This window comes from Xenopus laevis, chromosome 5L, assembly GCF_017654675.1.
Source record: "Xenopus laevis strain J_2021 chromosome 5L, Xenopus_laevis_v10.1, whole genome shotgun sequence".
Taxonomy (NCBI): domain Eukaryota; kingdom Metazoa; phylum Chordata; class Amphibia; order Anura; family Pipidae; genus Xenopus; species Xenopus laevis.
The window spans coordinates 112,634,229-112,648,334 of NC_054379.1; the positions used below are offsets into that span (position 1 = coordinate 112,634,229).

At 40.3% G+C, this 14,106-nt stretch overlaps 1 protein-coding gene across 2 annotated transcripts in view; it reads right to left on the minus strand.

Annotated features, from left to right (window-relative positions):
* LOC108716979 (guanine nucleotide exchange factor DBS) overlaps positions 1 to 14,106 on the minus strand; it is a 201,492-nt gene that overhangs the window by 152,478 nt on the left and 34,908 nt on the right. For both annotated transcript variants that reach the window (XM_041563266.1, XM_041563267.1), the window contains exon 3: positions 9,837 to 9,951. In XM_041563266.1, coding sequence (XP_041419200.1) covers positions 9,837 to 9,951 — 115 coding nt within the window. The remainder of the gene's footprint in view (positions 1 to 9,836; positions 9,952 to 14,106) is intronic.

The following is a 14,106-nucleotide window of genomic DNA, read 5'->3' on the forward strand; positions in this document are numbered from 1 at the left end:
CGTTATGTTCAGCATTGCTTTGCAGTTTGGCAGTTTGTAGTAGAAACACTTATTTACCCATATTGGATTCGTCAGAATGTGTACTTTCTGAAAATATATGGTTTTCTGGGGTCTCTGTACTGTTAGGGGGGTCTAATATCGCATAATACACACACCAGGTGCTTATATTGCAGCAGCCAGCGCGTCAGCCGTGAAAATGTATATACACTATTGTCATTTGGGGGTCTCTGTGCGCCACATAGTTTGGTATATCTATGCACATTGGGCATCAAACTATTTAGTAGACCCCTGGCGTTCATATTTAGGATGTTTTATGCTGATACGTTACGAAACGTGGAGCATATAATGGGGTAAAATTCAACCTTTGTGACGATTTTCAGAAATTTGATAAAAACCGTTATGTTCAGCATTGCTTTGCAGTTTGGCAGTTTGTAGTAGAAACACTTATTTACCCATATTGGATTCGTCAGAATGTGTACTTTCTGAAAATATCTGGTTTTCTGGGGTCTCTGTACTGTTAGGGGGGTCTAATGTCGCATAATACACACACCAGGTGCTTATATTGCAGCAGCCAGCGAGTCAGCCGTGAAAATGTATATACACTATTGTCATTTGGGGGTCTCTGTGCGCCACATAGTTTGGTATATCTATGCATATTGGGCATCAAAGTGTTCAGTAGACCCCTGGCGTTCATATTTAGGATGTTTTATGCTGATACGTTATGAAACGTGGAGCATATAATGGGGTAAAATTCAAGCTTTGTGACGATTTTCCGAAATTTGATAAAAACCGTTATGTTCAGCATTGCTTTGCAGTTTGGCAGTTTGTAGTAGAAACACTTATTTACCCATATTGGATTCGTCAGAATGTGTACTTTCTGAAAATATCTGGTTTTCTGGGGTCTCTGTACTGTTAGGGGGGTCTAATGTCGCATAATACACACACCAGGTGCTTATAGTGCAGCAGCCAGCGCGTCAGCCGTGAAAATGTATATACAGTATTGTCATTTGGGGGTCTCTGTGCGCCACATAGTTTGGTATATCTATGCATATTGGGCATCAAAGTGTTCAGTAGACCCCTGGCGTTCATATTTAGGATGTTTTATGCTGATAAGTTACGAAATGTGGGGCATATAATGGGGTAAAATTCAAGCTTTGTGACGATTTTCAGAAATTTGATAAAAACCGTTATGTTCAGCATTGCTTTGCAGTTTGGCAGTTTGTAGTAGAAACACTTATTTACCCATATTGGATTCGTCAGAATGTGTACTTTCTGAAAATATATGGTTTTCTGGGGTCTCTGTACTGTTAGGTGGTCTAATGTCGCATAATACACACACCGGGTGGTTATGTTGCAGCAGCCAGCGCGTCAGCCGTGAAAATGTCTATACATATTGTCATTTGGGGGTCTCTGTGCGCCACATAGTTTGGTATATCTATGCACATTGGGCATCAAACTATTTAGTAGACCCGTATGTTTATATTTAGGATGCTTTATGCTGGTAATGATACATGGACAATACGATGCTGGAAAGTTGAAGCTTTGAGGCAATTTTCAGATATTTCACCAAAACCGCCAAATTTGGCAAAGCCTTGCGACTCAGTAGTTTTGAGCAGAAAAGCATGGGTACCCATTTTAGATTCTGTAGAATGTGTACTTTCCAAAAATGTATTGGTTTGGGGGGTAAACATATATTTCTGTGTTTTTACCCCACAAAAATGCAGACAATGTGCTGATTTTTCATTAGCTGAAGTTACCCACAGGACAATTTGTATGTGCTAACTTCATTTTGGGGCCTCTAAATGCCATATACTTTGGTAAACCTATGCACAGTGGGCACCAAACTGTTTGGAGGACCCCCGGCAATCACAATTTGGGTGCTTTTTTGTGATACGTAATGATACATGGGCGATATGATGCTGGAAAGTTGAAGCATTGAGGCAATTTTCAGATATTTCACCAAAACCGACAACTTTGGGAAAGCCTTGCGACTCAGTAGTTTGGAGCAATAAGGCATGGGTACCCATTTTAGATTCTGTAGAATGTGTACTTTCCAAAAATGTATGGGTTTGGGGGGTAAACATATATTTCTGTGTTTTTACCCCACAAAAATGCAGTTAATGTGTTGATCTTTCATTAGCTGAAGTTACCCACAGGACTATTTGTATGCACTAACTTCATTTTGAGGCCTCTAAATGCCAGATACTTTGGTAAACCTATGAACAATGGCCACCAAACTGTTCGGAGGAACCCTGGCAATCACATTTAGGGTGCTTTTTCTTGGTGCATAACGATACATGGGTGATATGGTGCTGAGAAGTTGAAGCTTTGAGGCAATTTTCAGATATTTCACCAAAACCGACAATTGTGGGAAAGCCTTGCGACTCAGTAGTTTGGAGCAGAAAGGCATGGGTACCCATTTTAGATTCGGTAGAATGTGTACTTTCCAAAACTATATGGGTTTTGGGGGGCAAACATATATTTCTGTGTTTTTACCCCACAAAAATGCAGTCAATGTGTTGATTTTTCATTAGCTGAAGTTACCCACGGGACTGTTTGTATGCGCTAACTTCATTTTGGGGCCTCTAAATGCCAGATACTTTGGTAAACCTATGAACAATGGCCACCAAACTGTTTGGAGGAACCCTGGCAATCATATTTAGGGTGCTTTTTCTTGGTGCGTAACGATACATGGGTGATATGGTACTGAGAAGTTGAAACTTTGAGGCAATTTTCAGATATTTCACCAAAACCGACAATTGTGGGAAAGCCTTGCGACTCAGTAGTTTGGAGCAGAAAGGCATGGGTACCCATTTTAGATTCGGTAGAATGTGTACTTTCCAAAAATATATGGGTTTTGGGGGTAAACATATATTTCTGTGTTTTTACCCCACAAAAATGCAGTCAATGTGTTGATTTTTCATTAGCTGAAGTTACCCACGGGACTGTTTGTATGCGCTAACTTCATTTTGGGGCCTCTAAATGCCAGATACTTTGGTAAACCTAGGAACAATGGCCACCAAACTGTTTGGAGGAACCCTGGCAATCATATTTAGGGTGCTTTTTCTTGGTGCGTAACGATACATGGGTGATATGGTACTGAGAAGTTGAAACTTTGAGGCAATTTTCAGATATTTCACCAAAACCGACAATTGTGGGAAAGCCTTGCGACTCAGTAGTTTGGAGCAGAAAGGCATGGGTACCCATTTTAGATTCGGTAGAATGTGTACTTTCCAAAAATATATGGGTTTTGGGGGTAAACATATATTTCTGTGTTTTTACCCCACAAAAATGCAGTCAATGTGTTGATTTTTCATTAGCTGAAGTTACCCACGGGACTGTTTGTATGCGCTAACTTCATTTTGGGGCCTCTAAATGCCAGATACTTTGGTAAACCTAGGAACAATGGCCACCAAACTGTTTGGAGGAACCCTGGCAATCATATTTAGGGTGCTTTATCTTGGTGCATAACGATACATGGGCGATATGGTGCTGAGAAGTTGAAGCTTTGAGGCAATTTTCAGATATTTCACCAAAACCGACAATTGTGGGAAAGCCTTGCGACTCAGTAGTTTGGAGCAGAAAGGCATGGGTACCCATTTTAGATTCGGTAGAATGTGTACTTTCCAAAAATATATGGGTTTTGGGGGTAAACATATATTTCTGTGTTTTTACCCCACAAAAATGCAGTCAATGTGTTGATTTTTCATTAGCTGAAGTTACCCACGGGACTGTTTGTATGCGCTAACTTCATTTTGGGGCCTCTAAATGCCAGATACTTTGGTAAACTTAGGAACAATGGCCACCAAACTGTTTGGAGGAACCCTGGCAATCATATTTAGGGTGCTTTATCTTGGTGCGTAACGATACATGGGCGATATGGTGCTGAGAAGTTGAAGCTTTGAGGCAATTTTCAGATATTTCACCAAAACCGACAATTGTGGGAAAGCCTTGCGACTCAGTAGTTTGGAGCAGAAAGGCATGGGTACCCATTTTAGATTCGGTAGAATGTGTACTTTCCAAAAATATATGGGTTTTGTGGGGTAAACATATATTTCTGTGTTTTTACCCCACAAAAATGCAGTCAATGTGTTGATTTTTCATTAGCTGAAGTTACCCACGGGACTGTTTGTATGCGCTAACTTCATTTTGGGGCCTCTAAATGCCAGATACTTTGGTAAACCTATGAACAATGGCCACCAAAATGTTCAGAGGAACCATGGCAATCATATTTAGGGTGCTTTTTCTTGGTGCATAACGATACATGGGCGATATGGTGCTGAGAAGTTGAAGGTTTGAGGCAATTTTCACATATTTCACCAAAACCGATAATTTTGGGAAAGCCTTGCGACTCAGTAGTTTGGAGCAGAAAGGCATGGGTACCCATTTTAGATTCGGTAGAATGTGTACTTTCCAAAAATATATGGGTTTGGGGGGTAAACATATATTTCTGTGTTTTTACCCCACAAAAAATGCAGTCAATGTGTTGATTTCTCAGTAGCTGAAGTAAAGTCCTGATCAATTTGGATGTGCTAACTTCATATTGGTGTCTCTAAATGCCAGATACTTTGGTAAACCTATGCATAATGGGTATCAAACTGTTCAGTGGACCCCTGGCAATCATATTTCAGGTGCTTTTTCTTGGTACCTAATATAGTTTGGGATATGCAGAGCAGCAAAATAAAACCTTTGAAATGATTTTTCAGAATTTTGAATTTTTTTTTGAAAAACCGCTATGTTCAGACAAGCTTTTATGTTTGGTAGTTGGGAGTAGAGAGACATAGTTACCCATTTTGTAATCGGCAGAATGTGTACTTTTCAAAAATGTATGGTTTTCTGGGGTAAACCTACGGTTTCAGGAGTTTTGGCCTTGGAATCTAAAGCATGCCGTTTTCTGCCTTAGTGCTTTCAAAATTCGGCAATATACTGCCGGGAGTTTTTGAGGTACAGAAGTCCTAAATCTCCCTAAAACTATACATATCTGGTATTGGCACGTTCGAGAGACATAAGGCTTTCCAAATCAGTTGGATTTTCATCCGTAAAATGAAATATTTTTCTGGTATAAATTGATATACGATGAAAAATGGTAATTTTTCATTTTTTTTTGGTATTTAGCACTATAAATTTTTTTGCACAGGTGGAAATACATGATAACTCAGGCAGATTTAGAAAGCTCAGTTTCTACCGAAAAAAACAATGTATAGTTTTCCTAGGTAAACTATAGGTTTCCCCTCAGAAAATGCCCCTAAAGTGAGAGAGCACAAAATGTTTCAAAAACGGCTGGCATTTCGCGTAACCAAAATGTGAAATTCTGCTGGCACTTAAAGGGTTAAAAACTAGCTGAATTTGTATGTGAATATTGTTTCAATAGGCTCAATAGGAAAGTTTATGTGTGTGGGTCCTTCTAGGTCTCCAGGTTTGGACTTTCTTCTTATCTTCTAAACACTCATCATCATCAACTCTGTGTCCTTAAACAAGTATAGTGGGGATTTGCACTGGACACTTTAGCCAGGAGAGAAGGGACTTTGGTTATATATGTTATATGCATTACAGATTCTGTTAAGGGGATGCTCAACCAAAACTTAATACTTCCATAATTTTAAAAAAACAAAATTTTAAGCAACATTCACAACTTTCCAAAATACATGATTTAAAAGTGTTTAATGGTCTTAATGTTATTTGTAAATGAAAGTTTAGCAGGACTGAGTCTCTAGCCCCATTTGTTGTACAGGCACTTTTGAGACCTTATTGCTGCACTAAAAAAAAAAGTGTTTTTCATTTTATTGGATAATATGGTGACTCCTTTGCTTTGAGCATGGGCTAGTCCTGCTCTGTAAAGTACTCCCAGAATTTGTCTATCCTTTTCTGTTCTCTTGTCCTGTCACATAAAATAATGATACATAATTCTCAAAATTTAAATCTGCCCCATGTCACCAGAGGGAAATTGCACAGTTCTTTATTCAGTTGTATAGGATATTTAGGGAGTTCTAGTTCTAGACTCCTGATGCCCATGGAGTCAACAACATCAGCACAATGGTAATTTGATGCCTGTGCTGTACATTCTATGGCAGATAGCACAGCCTTTTGGAAGAATATCATAGCCAGTTAATGCAGTTACCACTGTCTTCTTTCAGATTCTGTTTTAGTTTTTTAATGAAGAACAGGAAAGCCAAATGAAGCATCACAAAACTTGTACTTCCAGATAAGCACAGTAATATTGTGATATGATGCCATAACATAATTTTCTTTAATTAGATAAGAATATTAATGAGCATCATGACCTGACAGGACTAGAACCTTAAACTGATAGGTATGTGTGTGACTCATTGCTAAGGCTCAGGCGGCTTTGGGAGTTCTTTGTTATAACTTGTTTTGCTATTTTTCTTCTTCTCTGCCTGTGCCTATCTTTGTACTCTGCTGCCATTCCATTAGATGCAGCTGTAGGTAACTGACCAATATATATACCTGCCTTCACCTCCTGCTGCTTAATGCTGGATCATTGAGAGTCATTTTGTAAACAAGCATCCCGAGTTCCGTCCTACATATCCTTGTTTTTTTTGCCTGCCTGCTACACAGACTTGCTGTTGTTTGCCCCATGCCCGGACCTCTTGCCTGCCACAAAGCCTTGTTATTGTCTGACGCTGGCCTGTTAATGACTTGCCTCTCTCACTGCACCTTGTACAAACTCATGTGCTTTTTGTTTACTACTAATTCATTATTAATTACTAATTCGTTAACTCATCTTGCTTTCATCTTTCATAACATGTTTTCATCAAGCCACTAACATGCAACACCAGATTTACACAGCACATTGGCTCCTACCAATGAGTTCCTTACCTGTGAGGTTCCTGACAATGTGTCCTGTCTGCTTTCATATGCTATTTAGTTTAACATGGATATTTTTTATTTCATACATAATTATTATTCTGTCATTCACTGCTTTTCACTACTCTTTTTACCTTTATACCATCTGTCACTATAACACTGTTAGAGGAAGGTACCAATGGATATGGTTATATTTTAACTTTTTTCAATAAATATTGCTTTTACTTTTATATCTGTGGCCCTGTGGATCTCATAGAGTACCTGTTGGCCATCTCTGTTTACCTGAATGAATAACAGGCTCCACCCAAGCCACTGAGGGACAACAGTTTTGTCTGCAAGTGCTTTATGTGATCTGTATGGTCAAGCTTAGAGAAAGGGATGCTTCATTCATACAGGAAGATTTTGTATTTAAACAACAGCTACAGAGCCACAGAGTTATACACCATAATTTATATACTAAAATAAGTAGCAATTGCTACAAAAAAATAGTGGCAGTGGCATAACTAGACCCCTAAGGGCCCTGGTACATACATTTACAACTGGGCCCCCTACCCCCACGCGACCCCTATGCATTGGGCTGGAACACAGCATTACTGACCTAATATCATTGAAGCAGTTAAACTGTTCCAGTAAAGCTAACACTAATATGATCAACATGGTTGCTCATTACATACATATATACCTATTCAGAATACTGTTTGTGTATGTTCTCCATCATATAAGATCTTTAACCCTGTATTTTCTGTATACCCCCCACCCAGAAAGCAGGATGGCACAGTTGAATTCCATATATAAATACCCCTAAGAATCATAGCAGAACGGCAACTTCATTCATAAATACCGTCCATAACTCATAGCAGAATGGCAATTCCAAATATAAATACCCCCAGAACTTATATCAAGATGGCACAGTGGCAATTCCATATATAAACACCTCAGAATTCATGGCAGGATGGCACCACATGTATAAAACCTCCAAAATTCATAGTAGGATGGCGCAGGCACAGTTCCATGTATAAATACCCCAAGAATTCATAGTAGGATGCCACAGGCACAATTCTATATATAAATACCCCAAGAATTTATAGTAGGATGGCACAGGCACAATTCTATGTATAAATACCCCAATAATTCATAGTAGGATGGCACAGGCACAATTCCATGTATAAATATACACAGAATTGATAATAGGATGGCACACGCCAATTCCATGTACAAACACCCCCAGAATTGATATTAGGATGGCACAGGTGCAATTCCATGTGTAAACGCCCCCAGAATTCATAAAAAGATGGCACAGGGCAATTCCATGTATAAATACCCCCAGAATTGATAGTAGGATGGCACAGTGCAATTCCATGTATACATACCCCTCAGAACCCATAGCAGGATGGCATATGCTCACATCACAGAACACACAGCAGTTCAGAAATGATGGAGAGATTTCCGGGTTTGCCCCCACTGATCCGCAGCCCACCACACAGTACCTTCATCAATCCTTGTTTCCTCTCACCTCTCTGATGGCAGCAGACCATGAGAGAGTTTTGTCCAGATACGAGAAACTAATATTAAAAGCAATGGCCTACCAGGAGATTATTAAAATGAAAAATCTCTGCTTTTGAGGGCGACTAATTGCCTGTTAAAGTTTTTTCACTGGCAATAATGTGAATCGCTGGTGGTAAAACCCATGTGTTGCTTCTGTCTCCCAAAATCACTTGAAGTTTATTCTTGAGGCAAGCAATAAGTTGCCCACAGAAGGCACAGATTTATCGCTGGTGATTAACCTCCTGGTGTGCCACTGCCTTAAGTCTAGGAGACAGAGTGACATGTTTCACTTACTAAGCCAGGAAGGCAGGAGCCCAAGCAGATTAGTGTCCAGACAAGAGATATGTGTCGGTAGCACAGTTTCAGAAACCCTTCTATCTCCGGCCATTTTAGAAGAGACGATGGCTAAAATGTTCAAGGAAATCCAAACTAAGCATGGGTGAGAATTGAGAGCAAAGCTGTGCAGTATCTGTTTACCACCCATGGGTGCCTGTGAAAAGTATTTTAGTTTGGCAAGTGAAGCTGGGGGAAGCTTTACAGAGCTGAGAGGCTTCCAAAAAATGCAGGGTGGAGCAACCAGCTAAAACAGCATGGGGAAGACACTGCTGTGAAAAGACTGGATAGATATTCACATTAAGTAAGAAAAAGAGGGCATGGGATTATCCCAGATATAAGAAACACAAGTCAAAGCCAGAAGTATGCAGGTCTGGACTAGCGATCTGTGGGTTCTGCCAATTGGCAGATAGGCTGCTGAATGTTGTCATAAACAATCAATATTTATTAGGCTGGTTGGTGGTTGTTTTTTACCTCTGTGTGGGCTGTTTGGGCCTCTGTGTACCTGAAATTAAAGGGCCTATTTTTATTCTCAGTCCAGACCTGAAAGTATGCATATTTCTGCGTATCAGTTATAAATATAGAACTTTGGTAGTATGAGCTGATGGCATTGGTTAAGCAATATAATAGTGGAGTTGATAAAATATGAGGGTTTGAGATGCATGGTTGGCTTAAGCATAGGCAATGTTTAGAAAGAATAGTGTAACTAGATATAAAGGAGTGGCGGGAGGGTATACTTTTACTGTATATTAAACATGGGCTGATAGAACACATTGAGATTTGTCGACCATGGAAACAAATTTCCGAAAAATACCTTTGCCTTTGTGTCAGTGGCATTCTCTGGTGCCTAGAACCTATGAACCACACAATCACTGAAAAATGCAGGCTGCATTTGTCAGCTCAGATCTACAGAATTACAGTACATTTATTTTACATTACTGTTTCATTCTTTCATTGCTCAATAGCACTGTATTAATTGCAAAGAAAAAACATTTAACTCTGATGTAGATTTCTTCAAGGAAGTATAATTATTCTCACAACTAGGTTAGATATCCTTGCCCTTATACAGCGACTGAGGTTTGCAAGGCCATGCTTAGTGACGTGCATATGAATAATACAGTTCTGGAGCTCACCTTGGAATGCTTGTTAAATATGTTACAACATTCAGGAAATCATCATCAGGGATCTCAGTAAAGCCTGGATATTCTGGGAATGTTATTATAGGTGCTCCATCCTTTCCTCTTCCTCCTACAAGAAATGGGTGAATAAAAACTAGAATGATACTGAAGTGACTGATGCCTGTAGGGGTCATAAACACTACAAACTATGAATTAAAAATAGATATAGCAGTTCACATATACTTCATTTACTGGAGCACATATAATAAATAAATATATAAGCGTAACATATCAAATGACAACAGTGCCCCAAGGCTCCATAACCCTTAAAGGAAAACTATACCCCCCAAACAATGTAGGTCTGTATAAAAATATATTGCATAAAACACATCATATGTGAAACTCTGCTTCATGTAAATAAACTATTTTCATAATAATATAATTTTTTAGTAGTATGTGCCATTATGTAATCATAAATAGAAAATTGTCATTTTAAAAAATCAGGGCCGCCCCCTGGGATGGTACGATTTACGGTGCACACAAACATACCAACAAACCATACATGTTAGGTCATATGAGCCAATTAACAGACAGAATTTTGTCTTTTGCTTCAACACTTCTTCCTATTACAGTTAGAGTTGTAGTATTTCTGGTCAGGTGATCTCTGAGGCAGCACACAGACCATCATGAATGGTGGCTCAAGGCAAGAGATGTAAAAGGGCAATATTTACTTAAATATATATTCCAGTTTGGTAAGATTCTTTAAAATGCCACTTAATATGATGTAAACTATCTGTTGCTTAAGTGTTCATTTTGGGGGCAGGGCCGGAACTAGGGGTAGGCAGAGTAGGCACGTGCCTAGGGCACAAAGCTGGGAGGGTGCCAGGCACGTACCTCCTCTGTCGCCTACCCCAAGTCCGGTTCCCTTCTTTGCCAGTTTCTTCACGTTTTTTTCGCTTCTGCGCATGCGCGCGAACTTCACGCATGCGCAAATTTGCGCATGTGCACGCAAACGTAAATTCGTGCATGCGCACACCAAACAGGCGCCGTGACTGCCCCGCCTGCCTAGGGCGCCTGCCCAATGTGGCCCGGCACTGTTTGGGGGGTATAGTTTTCCTAGTTTCTTTTTTTTAACGCGTTTTGCTTTTTCCTTAATAAATATAAGTTAAGTGGACTCAAAATTATGATTCAGTTTTAAATAAAGGTCATGGTGCCCAGTACACAGTATAAACCACGACTTTGAATTGAAGGCATTTCAGCATACATTAGAACTAGGGATGCACCTATCCACTATTTTGGATTCAGCCGAACCCCCGAATCATTTGCTAATGATTCGGCCGAATACTGAAACTAATCCAAATTCTAATTTGCATATGCAAATTAGGGATAGGAAGGGTAAAGGTGGGAAGGGGAAAACTTTTTTTACTTCCGTGTTTTGTGACACAAAGTCATGTGATTTCCCTCCCCTAATTTGCATATGCGAATAAGGATTCAGATTTGGTTCGGTCTGGCAGAAAAAGGCAGAATCCTGGATTCAGTGCATCCCTAAGTAAAACAGTGAAGATATTTTTGCAGGCTGAGAAAAGCGGATTTGCTCCATGCCCCTGCTCCTTTCACCTGTGCCCGAGGTCAGCCCAAAGATGCCTCCTTTTGAATATTTCAGCTGACCTCCAGGAGGATTTCATTCAAATTAACTGAGATGGGGCACAGAGCTCAAAAATATGTCTGCAAAAATATGCAGACTGAGAGCAGCAGACCCTACACTTTCTGTGTCCTTGGACTAAAGCCCCAGAAAAAGATGTACATACCCAGGGGCAAAATTTGCACTTCAGGTACCACTGCTGGTTCATCTAAACTGCCGAGTACCCTCTCCACTCCAGTCTGTTTATGTTAAGTTCTTACCATTCCCACACTTTCTTGCAGTATGCAGCAGGCCCCTCCGAAGGTTTTTTTTTACAGGGGGCCACCATGGTGTAGTTACACCAATGATACTTACACATTGGATGGCTCTTCCCCAGAAATCAGTTTCATGGCAAGAAAGTCAGTCCCCAGTCCAATATCTCTGTTGGGCAAATTAACTAGGCGAATTTTCGACAGCAGATGCTCCGCCATACTTTGTGCCACTTCGTCAGGCGTAAATTCGTTACCACTACGCTGATTCACTAAAATATGAAGTTGCGCCTCAGCAGCCGAACACTGTCAAAGTTTCCCTAGCGTTAATTTGTCAGCGCAATAATTTTTTAGTGATCTTTCACTAGGGTTCAATTCTGCCTAGCGAAACTTCATTAGTATTCTTACACTTAGGTCAATTTGAATAGGGTCCTATAGACGTCTTTACGTATTATATGAAATGTCCAAAAAATCTATATAAGGACAAAAGAGATTCTCTAATGCCCTAGACATGAGCCCATCCTAAAACAAATGTGGCATGCCCCTCAAATGGTTGGAAAAAAAATGTTAATATAAAAATCTTTAATTGTTAGGACTTTTGAAGGCAAAAAGAGGTAATTTTCTATAAAATTCACACTTTAGTGAATTTGCGGATTAACGATCGTCAGCTGAGTGAAAATTCGCCTGGCGATAGGGCGCAAAATTACGCTAGCAACGGTCACTTTCTCTAGCGAATTGTCGTCTACGCTGTAAGTAAATTAGCAATTTCCCTGCGGATTGGATTTTTGACTAAATTTTGTAAGTGACGGCTACTTCGCCCTTATGGGCTCTTACTCATGAGCGTTTTTACCTGCGCTCCTCTGCGTTCCGTTTTTCGGCGTTCAGCCGCAGGGGAGCGCAGGAATAGACGCATTTCATTATTTCAAATGGGGCTGTACTCACACAGGCGCGTATAGGCGCCGAACGCAGGTTGAGACTGCATTTTTCCTGCGTTCGGCGCCTACATGCGTCTGTGTGAGTACAGCACCATTTGAAATAATGAAATGCGTCTATTCCTGTGCTCCCCTGCGGCTGAACGCCGAAAAACGGAACACAGGGGAGCGCAGGTAAAAACGCTCATGAGTAAGAGCCCTTAGTAAATCTGCCCAGTGCCCAGTGTCTTACATGTTTGATTTACCATATAATTTGCACAGTTATATATTTTTTTTTTTACAGACACCATTGTTTAGTCTATGAATACAGCTCTACCTATGTTCGACACTGCTTAATTCATGATAGGGGGAGGCATGTAGACATACTAAGTGGTTACTAAGCAGCATGCAGATCCTGGGCAGGCAGCAGGCCAAATTGTGAGATTTTACCCAGTGTCCCAGCAGCCCTACAGTTCATCTGTGTCTCTATAACATGGAGGTGTGTGCCCATTTTTTTTACACTTATGTTATTCATTTAAAGGCACACAGGATTTTGTCTGCCGGCCAAGAAACACCAGTGCCTCCTGGTGTTAAGTGACAGTAACAAATGAAATTTGCCTGTCACTATGCACTGAGCAGTATATCAGCCAGAAAATGCTGTGTGCACTGACAAGCCGGTTTCATTAATTCCTTTTACTACACAGACAGGTTGGCTGCAGGCAGATTTGGCCTTCACTCTGCTGGCATTTTTTATCTGCATTAGCTTAATTAAGCCTCACCTAATAAAGAGTTAAAGAGTCAGCTGCGGTTAGTTCTTTTATATCATTACTCTTGAGAATGTCACTTGGATTTAGTTGCAAACATGAACTGCAAGGACTACAATACATTTGGTTTGTACGGTTTCATGCACACAGGGATCTTTCATGGAACTGGATATTTCAAGCAAGCAAATATTGATGCAACCGGGTGAAGCACTTTGAAACGTAAATTTGTATCCAATGGGGAAGTAACAATTGCAATGAAATAACATTACATTAGTGTCATGAGATTGTTATTTCTGTTGCCAGTTTGAGGAAATATTGCTCAATGAGTACTGGCTAATTCATGTAGTTCTGCTTTTGCACAAACAGGCTGTAGACATGCAGCCCACTAGCTGTTACTGAATATCACTAGCACAAAATACAGCTAAATAACACTTGATGTAAACAACACAAAACAAGTCCTTACAATGTGTCCTGAGTGCTAGATAACAATGCCGTCTCATCCTACCCTCAAGCCCCTGACAATTGTGTAAATGAGGGGAAAATTGCATGCCCCCCTCCTTGTTGTTTTTAAGGGTAAGGACCCACTGGACGATTTGTCGCCAACGTTTTTAAAAAGCAAATCTTGGCGACGTATCGCTCGTTTTGTCTCTGAACAAAACCAAATGAAAGACGCCAGCTCCTGTGCCCACAGCGCGTTTGTGAATCGCCTGTAGCTCCAAA